At 36.0% G+C, this 11,656-nt stretch overlaps 1 protein-coding gene across 3 annotated transcripts in view; it reads left to right on the top strand.

The window, feature by feature from the left end:
• The first annotated feature begins 444 nt into the window (after positions 1-444).
• Positions 445-11,656, top strand: part of LOC129801725 (protein Smaug) — a 28,084-nt gene continuing 16,872 nt past the window's right edge. Inside the window, exons 1-3 of one of the 3 annotated variants that reach the window (XM_055847018.1) lie at positions 445-618; positions 997-1,126; positions 1,196-1,689. In XM_055847018.1, coding sequence (XP_055702993.1) covers positions 1,085-1,126; positions 1,196-1,689 — 536 coding nt within the window. In that variant the 5' untranslated portion in view covers positions 445-618; positions 997-1,084. Of the gene's footprint in view, positions 619-649; positions 827-996; positions 1,127-1,195; positions 1,735-11,656 lie in introns of those variants that run through there. The other 2 variants (XM_055847017.1, XM_055847016.1) reach the window with 2 other exon arrangements.

Here is an 11,656-nt window from a genome sequence, read left to right as displayed (position 1 = left end):
ACAAAAAAAGGGGGGTCTTCAAAATTTCGGAAGGAGGGGTGGGGAGTGGGGGGTCAATGCACCAAAAGTTGCAATTTTCACCCGATATATAACCTTTGCCGAAAACCGCAGTCGATATCTTTTTTAGTTTAGGAGCTATGAAGCTCCAAAGAGCGGCCGGCCGGCCGGGAACGTAACTTAGCCACATATATATTCGTGATCAGGAAGTGCTGAAACACATTCTGGCCAAATTTGAGCTCGATCGGACAACATGAAATTTTGTTAGGATTATAGTAGGTGAGATTATTAAGAATCTCACCTAATATGTGAACGAAATAATTTGTTTTCTTTTCCTTAAAAATGTGTAATAAATTCTCGAATAAATTGCTTCCAGTCGCCGGTTAGTGTTAAAAATTAATTCAAATTTAAACTGCCCGAAAAACTGCAAGAAGCATTGTGAATTTAGCAGCAATTCATTGGATTTTTGGGTTGAAGGTTTGGGTTTTTGACACCCTACCATACCTTCGGTTTCTGTTCGAATGCATTCGTGTGTTTTTGTCGTGATTGTGATTTGAGGGATTCGAAACGTGAAACACTCCGATATTTTTTGTGAAATTTTACACCACTGACTTCTCTGAGGTACGTATTTTTGCGCTAATTCTATTGTTGGGTCAATTGATTATATCCTGCTGTGACTGTCGTGTAGATTATGTGAAAGATTAAGTAGAGAAATGCGAATATTTGTGTCCACCCACCATATTTGATTGCGCGCAGAAAGTTGAAAAAGTGGTAAAAACCTGATTGCTCAGGATTACTGAGGCATTGTTATCTGGCCAGATGTACCCAGGTACTGTTAGGTTACTGTTAGCCACCAAGCCAGTTGTCACGGTCATATCGAGGAGTTTTGGGCGATTTTTAGGGTTGCTTCTGTATAGAATTCAGTTAAACTTGAGCTTGGGATTTTGATACCTTTTCTAATCTTCACGGTTTTTTTCTGACCCTTTGACACTGTTTTAGAGACCTAGGAGCGATTGCGAGGGACAGCGCAGGAGGTAGAGTAAGGAAAGGGCCCAAAATTAACGTTTCCGGAAGACAAGAGGCCAACATGAAATATCCGGGACATCCATCAACGGTGTTCTGCGAGCAGGTGAGTAATCTTTTGGAGATCATTGTGAAATTTTCCAGGATTTATGGATTTTTCCATTAATTGATGAAGATGGGCACCGTGACGACACTGTTTGAACAGTGGAATGAATGCGAGCGTACTGTGATGCTGTACGCCCTCCTGAAGCGAGTTCCCTTTGCGAATCTCAAATTCTTGCAACTGTCCATTGAGTACAACATTGCTCAGAACTACAACTCCCAGTCACGCCTGCAGATCCTTGAGAGTAACAGCAACAACGGCGTCTTCTTGGCAAAACTTCTGGGAGCCTACAAGGGCGGGAAATCCGATGCTCAGGACTCGGTTATTTACGAGGCGGATGCATATGAGGCACTGGGGAAACGCGAGCGCAAAGAAGACATACTCAGTGAGTTGCTGACGTACCTGCCACTACTGAAGCCAGGAAATGAGGACGCCAAGGCGGTCTACATGGCAATTGTACCCATAGCCGTGGAGGATGCGGTGAGGCAGCTGGTGCCCGCTGAGCTGGTGCAACAAATACTCTCCTATCTCCTTATCCATCCAGCCGTCACCAACGACGACAGAAGGTACCTTATCAATAACACTAGGCTCACTATTCCTCTGCTCATTAGGTAATTGCTTCATACATTTCCTTCTAAATAATTTCTGTTTGCCCAGCAGCTTCAGAATTTTGAACTGTTGGTATTATGTGGATGTCCCAATTCCCAATTGGTAATGACCTTTTTTTATAGTAACTGTGTTGTATTGAATCACTTCCATTACGGTGGTTTTTGCTATATAAATTATTCAAATCAATCAATAAGTTAACAGAATTCTAAAGAAAACCCCTTCATTGGGACGATTTTTCTGTGGAAATTTACCTTCGGCTCCCTACAAATACTTTGCTTATCCAATTTAGCAATGGAAAATAAAATTCCAAATGTAGAAGCGAATGCGTGGTATTCCACAAAATCTCTTCATCTTTTTATTAAATACTTTTTGATTTTTTTTTTGTAGATTTCACAATATTTTTTTTTCCAATCGATTAATACATTATGCTAAAATATTTCGGTCAGTCTTTACATAATTTTGATCTAAAAAAAAAGATTTTGAATAGATTTCTAAAATCTGGAAAAAGTTTTAGCAGGGGGAATATTAATAACTAATTTAATATTCTATTTTTAGCTTGTTAAAAATCATTATTTGCAAAATACAAATGCAATTTAACTTGAATGTATCAATTTTGAGCATGGACGAGCCCAACTAGGGGCAAAAGGGGCAGCTGCCTCCTACTGAAGAAGAAAAATAAAGGGAAAAAACACTAAAAATTAAGGGTGATAGATAATTCAATTTGGTTGTTTCTAAGCGGTTTTTTTTTTTGAGTGCCGCTTTCCTCCATGTGACGAACTTTAACTATGTCAGAAAATTGTTGAAAGATCTTTCTTTAAAATCTTTCTCTGAAGCGAGATTTTCTACACATAGGGTAAATGTCCTAATTCAAAACCATTTTCAGACGCTTTAACTTTGACAGAAGATTCAACACATTAAGTTCATATTTTTTCTGAAGAGAATTACATAAATTTGCTCCTAGACTCTTCTAGAATGTTACTGTTTAGTGAAAATTCTTTAGATATAATTTGAAAATTTCTTAAATACAAGAAAAATACGCGAGCGTAAAATGCTTCTATTGGAAACAAATTAATCCAAATGGAGACAAGGGAAAGTTTCTAATTGGAGACAAACAGCGTAACTGAAACCGCGACGAAAAGCTTCCAAAACCTTATTGAGTTGCTCTTGAGTGAAGGATTTGTTCTTATTCCTGGTCTTTTCTCCTTTCTCTTCTAAAACAATAAAAAATCTCTTCAAAAAATCATATTTCCGGGGGTTCCTATTGAAGCATTTGCAGACACTTCAGAAAAACCCTTTTTGTTCACGAAATAGGTAATTATTTCATTTGAAAACTTCACGTACCGTTAACAATAAAGATTAGCACTTAATTTAACTAAAATTATCCAGAAATATGACATAAATGTTAAACGAAACGAATAAACAACAGTCACCTCATTGTGTTTTTCATTGAAAAACATGGACGATCGATGAAAAACTCGATGGTGAAAAGGTACACTTTTAATTTTTCTGAGAAATTAACAAATTAAAATTTGTGAATATGAATGGATTTTCGCTTTATTTGGAGAAAAATTAACTAAATAATGAAACAGTGGTATAGAAAATATATAATTATAGTAATTTAGTACTGTATTTATCACGAAAACAGTGACGTGTCCATTTGGAGTAGCGAAAAATTTCCATTTGAAGCAGGTTTTGAATTAACTTAATTAACCCTACATTATTATTTTCCTAATATAAAAAAGTTGAATTGTCAGTCCCATGCCCCGTGGAATCAAGTGGAGTGGAGTTTATTGAATGCTATCCGGAACAACGCCAGAAAAATTGCTGGTGACCTAAAGGGGATTCGAACCCGGGACACTTGATCATAGAGCAAGTGCTCTATATCACTTTTGACTACGGTCCTATGAAACTCAAATGTTTTAGAAAATTAGAGCTTTCATTTGCGCCCTTATTCGTCAAAATTCGGTCAATTAGAACCGCAGAAATAGAGTTCAAAATTTCGTGAACTCTGACCCTCCATAACCACCGGTTTCATTATAATTACAGCGAACTTTTAACACTTTTTATTATATAAACTCTATATTCTGATAAGTCGATATTAGCTTTAATTCTGAGACTAACAACAAGACCAAGATCTAGAAAATTTGAAGAATTTGATACAATAAAGTTCATTCAACATCTCAAATATGAGCGACACGGACAATTCAATTCAAAATATTAAATTTGATATCATGTAAAGAGATTTTCGTATGGACTCTGATTTGGAGCAAACTTTCTGGTGTTTCCTCAATATTATCGTATTATATTAACTTAACCGACAAATTCAACAATATTTAGTATGATAAATTCTCAAAACTTATTTTCATGTATTAAGGTCAATATATTACGTTAGATTCTTAATTATTTCACCTACAATCACCACAAAATCTCATGTCCTCCAATCGTGATCAAAGTTTGCCAAAATGTGTCTCGCCACTTCCTGATCATATTCACTGGGCTAAATATTTCTTCCGTCCAGTTTTTGGAGCTTAACCCTTTAAGGACGAGAAGGTCAAAAAATGAGGTTCCGAAAAAATCGTTTTTTCTAACTTTTTAGAGCAAAAGCTAGTGATAAGCCTAGATCAGCTTATTATATAGGTAAGATGCTTAACGTGAGCTAACTCGGAATGTATGCAAATTCGATTTAGAGCTGAAGTTGGGTGACGCCATTCAATTATCTTGAATCAAATTCGTTAAATTATACAATTTTTTTTTATTTAAACCAAAATATCAAGGTTTTGAATGGACTGACAGAAAAGTGATATATGGGTGAAATGTAGACCATAATGTTCTCTATAATTTTGCTGAAGAACTTGATCTCATCGATTACTCAGAAACCGAGATAATCAACGTTGTTTGTTTCTGAACTCGTTTTTTCGACCAGAGCGCCCCAAGTGTTCATTTGATGAACTTCAACTATATCAAAGAATTGTTGTATTTTGTGAGACGTTCCATTTAAAAAAAAAACTATTTTAAGTGTCATAGTCGAGTAGAAATAGTCGAATTGGAATCTTATTGGAGTCAAAGCGTTATTATGGGGAAAGTCACTTTTTTCACACTTAAACGGCAAAATAGGAGTGATAGCGTAGTCTGAGCGGAAAATGAAGAATAGACGAAATGTAGAAACAAATGTCCTCTACAACTATGTCGAAGTAATCATCAAGATCAGTAAAGCACGTGTCGAGATAATTGAGGTTATATGATAATTAAATTAGTTTCTCGACTGTGGCGCCCCTGGTGTTGTTCTCACGAAGTTCAAATATTCTAGAAAGTTGTAGCATTTGCTGAGATCTTTCGTCTAAGCCCTCACTCATCAAAATCGGTCAAATAGAACCGGAGATATGATTTTTTGAATTTCGTGAACTTTGAACCCCAATATCTCCGGTTCTATTATAACCACAGCGCACTTATGCACCATTTCGGAAACGCCATAGGCTAGACAACAATACTCAAAAATTTGATTACCTTGCACAATGCCGTTTTTGAGAAAAATGAGTTTGAATTTAGATGAATTTTGACGCTATCGCAGCGCCATCTATGGTGACTTTTTGAACTTCCATCTGAAAGTGCTCATCGAGACGAAATCAGAAACACAAAATTTAGTTTAAAATGTTAATTAGTACCGGAGATAGAGGCCGGTCAATATTCGAACTTTGACCCCTTATAGCTCGGGTCAGGGGTTTTAGATCGACTTAAGGTTTTTTTGTTTGGTAGGTATAATCAAGGGCTACAACATACTAAAATTTCAGCTCGATTGCATAAGGAATTTTTGAGTTATTTAACTTAGAAAATTGAAAAATTTTCTTTTTAAAAATAGCGCCCCTAGCGGTGGTTTTATGAACTTGTGATGTTAGAAGGGAAAGTGGCATTTCACGAGAGCTTTCCAAAATGCCCTCACTTTTTAAATTCTGACAATTAGAACCGGAGTTATGGCCATTTTAAGAATTGTTTTTTGGACCCTTATTGCTCGGGTCAGGGGGGTCGGGGGACCTTAAGTTTGATATTGATCGAAAGCCCTAAGGCCCAGCTATAACATACTAAAATTTGAGGCCGATTGATGCCATAGGAGCGGAGCCATTAAGAAAACAAAAAAAAAATGGGGGTATTCAAAATGGCGGAAGGAGGGGTGGGGGGTCAATGGACCAAGTTGCAATTTTCACCCGATATATAACCTTTGCCGAAAACCGCAAGTCGATATCTTTCTTAGTTTGGGAGCTATTAAGCTCCAAAGAGCGGCTGGCCGGCCGGCCGGGAACGTAACTTTGTCCCCCATATATTCGTGATCAGGAAGTGGCGAAACACATTTTGGCCAAGTTTGAGCGCGATCGGAGGACATGAGATTTTGTTAGGATTATACTAGGTGTTATTGTTAAGAATCTCACCTAATACAACTTTAGAAAGCCGTAGGAAAAGTTTCATTTTTGGGTCACCGGTGATACCCAATCGTCCTCAAAGGGTTAATAACTTAAGAACTAAGAGAGATATCGACTTGTGGTTTTCGGTAAGGGTTTCATATTAGGTACACTATGATCTTGGCCATTGGACCGAGAAACGAATTACCCAAGAAACATTTTTTTTTAATATAGTCTTATAGAATTCCCGAATAATGGCTTATCAGAAAGTCTCAAAGAACGATTTACTTAAGTAACGCTTTTAGACTACCTAAAATAGTCGTTGAGACCTTTATATGTAAAAGTGGCGCACCATTAACACTTCGTAGAACCCTAACTAAGAGTGTCACGGAGGGACCAAGTGGCAGCCGCTGCCATTTATCGAATTTTACATAATATTAGGTGAGATTCTTAACAATCTCACCTACTATAATCCTAACAAAATTTCATGTCGTCCGATCGACCTCAAATTTGGCCAAAATGTGTTTCAGCACTTCCTGATCACGAATATATATGTGGCTATTTTACGTTCCCGGCCGGCCGGCCGGCCGCTCTTTGGAGCTTAATAGCTCCTAAACTAAAAAAGATATCGACTTGCGGTTTTCGGCAAAGGTTATATATCGGGTGAAAATTGCAACTTGGTGCATAGACCCCCCACCCCCCACCCCTCCTTCCGCCATTTTGAAGACCCCCCTTTTTTTTGTTTTCTCAATAGCTCCGCCCCTATGGAATTCAGCGGACTCAAATTTTAGTATGTTATAGCTGGGCCTTAGAGCTTTCCATCAATACCAAACTTAAGGTCCCCCGACCCCCCTGACCCGAGCTATAAGGGTCCAAAAAAATTTCTTAAAATGGCCATAGCTCCGGTTCTAATTGTCAGAATTTAAAAAGTGAGGGCTTTTTGGAAAGCTCTCGTGAAATGCCACTTCCTCTTCTAACATCGCAAGTTCATAAAACCACCGCTAGGGGCGCTTTTTTTAAAAAGAAAATTTTTAAATCTTAAAAGTTAAATAACTCAAAAATTCCATTGTGCATCGGGCTGAAAATTTAGTATGTTGTAGCCGTTGATTATACCTATCAAACAAAAAAAACCTTAAGTCGATCCATAACCCCTGACCCGAGCTATAAGGGGTCAAAGTTCGAACATTGACCGGCCTCTATCTCCGGTTCTAATTAACATAGCGGCCTAAATTTTACCTTTTTGGTTTCGTCTCGATGAGCACTTTCAGATGGAAGTTCAAAAAGTCACCACAGGTGGCGCTGTGATAGCGTCAAAATTCATCGAAATTCAAAGTCACTTTTCTCAAAAAACGGCATTGTGCAAGTTAATGAAATTTTAGTATGTTGTAGTCCAGTCTAGGACGTTTCCAAAATGGTGCGTATGTGCGCTGTGGTTTCAATAGAACCGGAGATATGAGGGGTCAAAGTTCACGAAATTCAAAAAATCATATCTCCGGTTCTATGTGACTGATTTTGATGAATGAGGGCTTAAACGAAAGATCTCACTAAATGCTACAACTTTCTAGAATGTTTGAACTTCGTGGGACCAACACCAGGGGCGCCACAGTCGAAAAACCAATTTCAATATCACATAACCTCAATTATCTCGACTGTCGCTGAACCGATTTTGATGATTACTTCAACATAATTGTAGAGCACATTTGTCTCTACATTTCGTCCATACATCATTTTCCGCTCAGACTACGCTATCACTCCGATTTTGCCGTTTAAGTGTGAAAAAATTGATTTTTCCCATAATAACGCTTTGAAATCACTCAGATGCCAATTTGACTGCCTCTACTCCACCAAGACACTTAAAATAGGGGTTTAAATGGAAAGTCCCGCAAAATACAACAATTCTTTGATTTAGTTGAAGTTCAACAAATGAACACTTGGGGCACTCTGGATGAAAAAACGAGTTAAGAAACAAAAAACCTCGCTTATCTTGGCTTCTGAGTAATCGATGAGTTCAAGTTCTACGGCAAAATTATAGAGAACATTCTGGTCTACATTTCACCCATATAACACTTTTCTGTCAGTTCATCCAAATCCTTGACATTTTGGTTCAAATACAAAACTTGTATAATTTCACGAATTTTATTCAAGATAACTGAGTTAGCTCACGTTAAGAATCTCACCTACATAAGCCGGTTAGGATTATCTGTCCCTTTTGATATTTTTACTTATATTTAAACATTCGGAGCTTTAGTCAGTTCTTTTCTGGTGTCTGAATTAGAAATTTCATCTCCTTGGGTACTGTATATAAAGATTTTTAACCATTCGATGTTTTCATCTTTATCAGAATCATGGAGTAAGGGAAAGTGGTCTGCCTTTGAATGTTTCATTTTTTGTCTTATTTTTCAAAGCAAAAATTCTACTTTATTAACAATAGTTAATACTATGAACTATTTTCTATTAACTTCGCTTAACAAAATGGATTTTTAGCTTTGGGAAATAAGAGAAAAATTGAAGTATTCAAAAACTGACGCATTCAAAGGCATGTCACTTTCCCCATTAATTCTTCTCAATAATTTGCAAAAACACTTTCAATTTGTTCTTTTAAGGCTTTTATACACTAACAATTAAGAAAATTACATCTGCAGAACGTCAAACTTCCATATAAAATGCATATGGCAGCAAAATGCCACTTGGTCCTTCCGATTGCAGTTTTTTGTTTTTGCAATATATTTACATTAATATTTAATTTTTATTAAAAAAAATTTATAACGAAATAATAGCCAGATAAATTCTGCACGCATTCAATCAGACCTTCTGGCGAAATGATACATTCTTCATCATGAAAAATAAAATTGAAAACAAAATTGGCAGCGGCTGCCACTAGGGTCCTTCCAAGTGTTAAGGGGCTCAAATGACTCTATAAGCATTACTGTGAAAGGAAACTGAAGAGTTCAATGAGACAATCGTATAAAACATCTATATATCTTCTGAGAGAATGCTTATGCAATACTCTAAATTTAATATTATAAACGGATATGAACCTGTTATAAGACCATAATCAGAATAATTAAAAAAAATCACAAAAAAATTTTCGTTTTTATACATATTTGTGTAATTCTATTTTATGTAATTATATTTTTTTTAAATGTAATTTAACGTGCTTAGGAATTTATTAGTTCACCATTACCGTCATTCCTACCACCATACCGACTGAAAAAAGATGGTCGCTGTAGCTGTGCCGCGAACCCACGAAAATCCATTTTGTCCCTGTAAATAATCTGCTGAACGCATCTTCTTTTTCTTTATTAATATCCAATCGGTATATGAAGAAATGCCTCGAAACTTCGTCTCGACTGAATTTTACGCTTATTTGTAAATTTTAAAGACTGCTATGAGCATACTACAAGTCTTTAATAGATCCAAGTCAAATTTAAGGGGAAATCAGTAGAAGTTGTTGTCATTTTGCGTTTAGCGTTTGGATTGCGAAGTGTTTTTCAGACAAATTCATTCAATAAGAGTAGATTTGCTGTATTGCGCTAATGTTTTAAGGTGAAAACGTGTTGTGGTATAGTGATAACGAGTGTATAATCAAGAAATAAAGAAATTACTAAGTTTTACAGCATCTTCTCAAAGAATGCTTCACATTCTTTGTCAGTAATGCTCAAAGAAATTCCTGAGCATCTTAGTAGTGCGCCACTTTTACATATAAGGGTCACTGAGGCTCATTCCTGAGTACTACAAGCGGTGTTTAAGAAAAGCATAGTATCGTATTTTAAGAACGGTACTAGTCAAAATGAAGGAGAAAATACTTCTTCAAATCATCAAATCAATTTTTTTTAGGAAAAAATATTTAACCCTCTAACGGTGTTTTCTTTAATATGCGAAAAAAAGTTCTAAAACAATGTTTTCTAGGATAATTATGATCCAATAAAGTTGAAAAACCCATCCATTCTTCATTATCTTTTTTAGTTTAGGCGCTAGGTGAGAAAATATAAAAAAATTTTTGAAACTCTTTTTGCTTCTAAAATTTACATTTTTAGTTTTTTCAAATTTTTTAAATAAAATATACAAAGTAGAATGACATATCTTTTAGTAAAAAATAAATTTATTTTAGTCAGATATCTTTAAATCGGTATTTTTACGGAAATTGGAAATGAGTTTTTTTGCACAAATATTTTTTGTTGCTTTTTCTCTGACCTGTCACACAAAACTGGGAATAGAAACAAAACGAAGAGTCAAATGAGTTCAAACTTTCAAGAGATGTTTATAAGACTATTACCGAGGACACTATAGTACTTTTAAATAAACAAAACCTTTATTGTCGCTGTAAATGTGATTTTTGTGAAGACCGCCTGGAGACGGTCTTACTCGTTAGAGGGTTAAGGTCAAGCAAATTATTGGTCAGTAAAGACTCCAGCACACACATTTTAAATTACAAATAAATCATGAAAACGAAGTTCTTATTCCACGCTATATGAAATATTTTGGATATGTATATTTATACCACTCAGTGGTATTTCAAATTAAATTGAACTAATTTCAATGTATTGTGATGTCCTAAAAGAAGAAAAAGCATGGGAAAGACGTGTGTAAAAACCTTTGAGGAATATAGAGATGTGATCTCATACCAAAATATTTTCACGATCTAATGCCCCAGGCAGACTCACGATTTAAGCCGAGAGATGACTTAGTGGAAAACAATAGAAAAGTAGTTTAACCATTATTGCGAATATAATTGTGCTATGCTGTCTCTTAGCTAAATCATGCTCTGGTCTGTTAACTCTTTCCGGACCACAACATATCCAGCGAGCGAATTTCAGTAAAACTCACTTTATTGTATGTCTTAGAGGTCAAATATGATACTTTTGTAGAGAAAGAATTTTCTCCGCCTCTGGGAAATTGGAAAACTCGTGGGAACTCTCGTCCCCAAAAGAACGAAAAGGAGACAAACTTCAATTTTCCAAAAGCCAATAATATCAATTTTGTGAATTATTTTTGCGTGTCAAATGACTCCTTTACAATATTGATCACAAAAACAAGAAGAATTATTGACCAGTATCTTTTGAGATGTCCAGGAAGTGATCAAGACGACACCAAATTCCTGCTTGCCAACAGATTCCTCAAAATATTTCACACAAAAACACTTTAAAACACATTTCTCTCAACACGATGTTATTGCAGACACATTAAGCTTTCTCAAGAGCCAAAAAAACACTTCCTGGACAATCAGAATTCACCAAAATCTGGAAGAATAGGAAAAACTTCCCTGAAAGCAATCTCCCTCGCTGCCAAATGTCAAAATTATCGGCCATATTGGCAAAAATTTCGCTCCCGCTTGGAATTTTCTTACAAGGTTGGTGTCAAAAACAAATGGCGGGCATTGGCAGGATAACCTTATATTTGACCTCTAGATTTTTGCGGACGAGAGTGCCCATCAAGTTTGAACAAGTTTTTTGAAAATTTAAGAACAAATTGTTTTTCGAATTTATGTAATCTCTAATTGTTAGTTATCATACTTATTGGTCCCGAGAGGTTT

The sequence above is a fragment of the Phlebotomus papatasi genome, chromosome 2 (genome assembly GCF_024763615.1).
Source record: "Phlebotomus papatasi isolate M1 chromosome 2, Ppap_2.1, whole genome shotgun sequence".
Classification (NCBI taxonomy): Eukaryota; Metazoa; Arthropoda; class Insecta; order Diptera; family Psychodidae; genus Phlebotomus; species Phlebotomus papatasi.
This window is presented reverse-complemented; position numbering and strand designations above follow the sequence as displayed.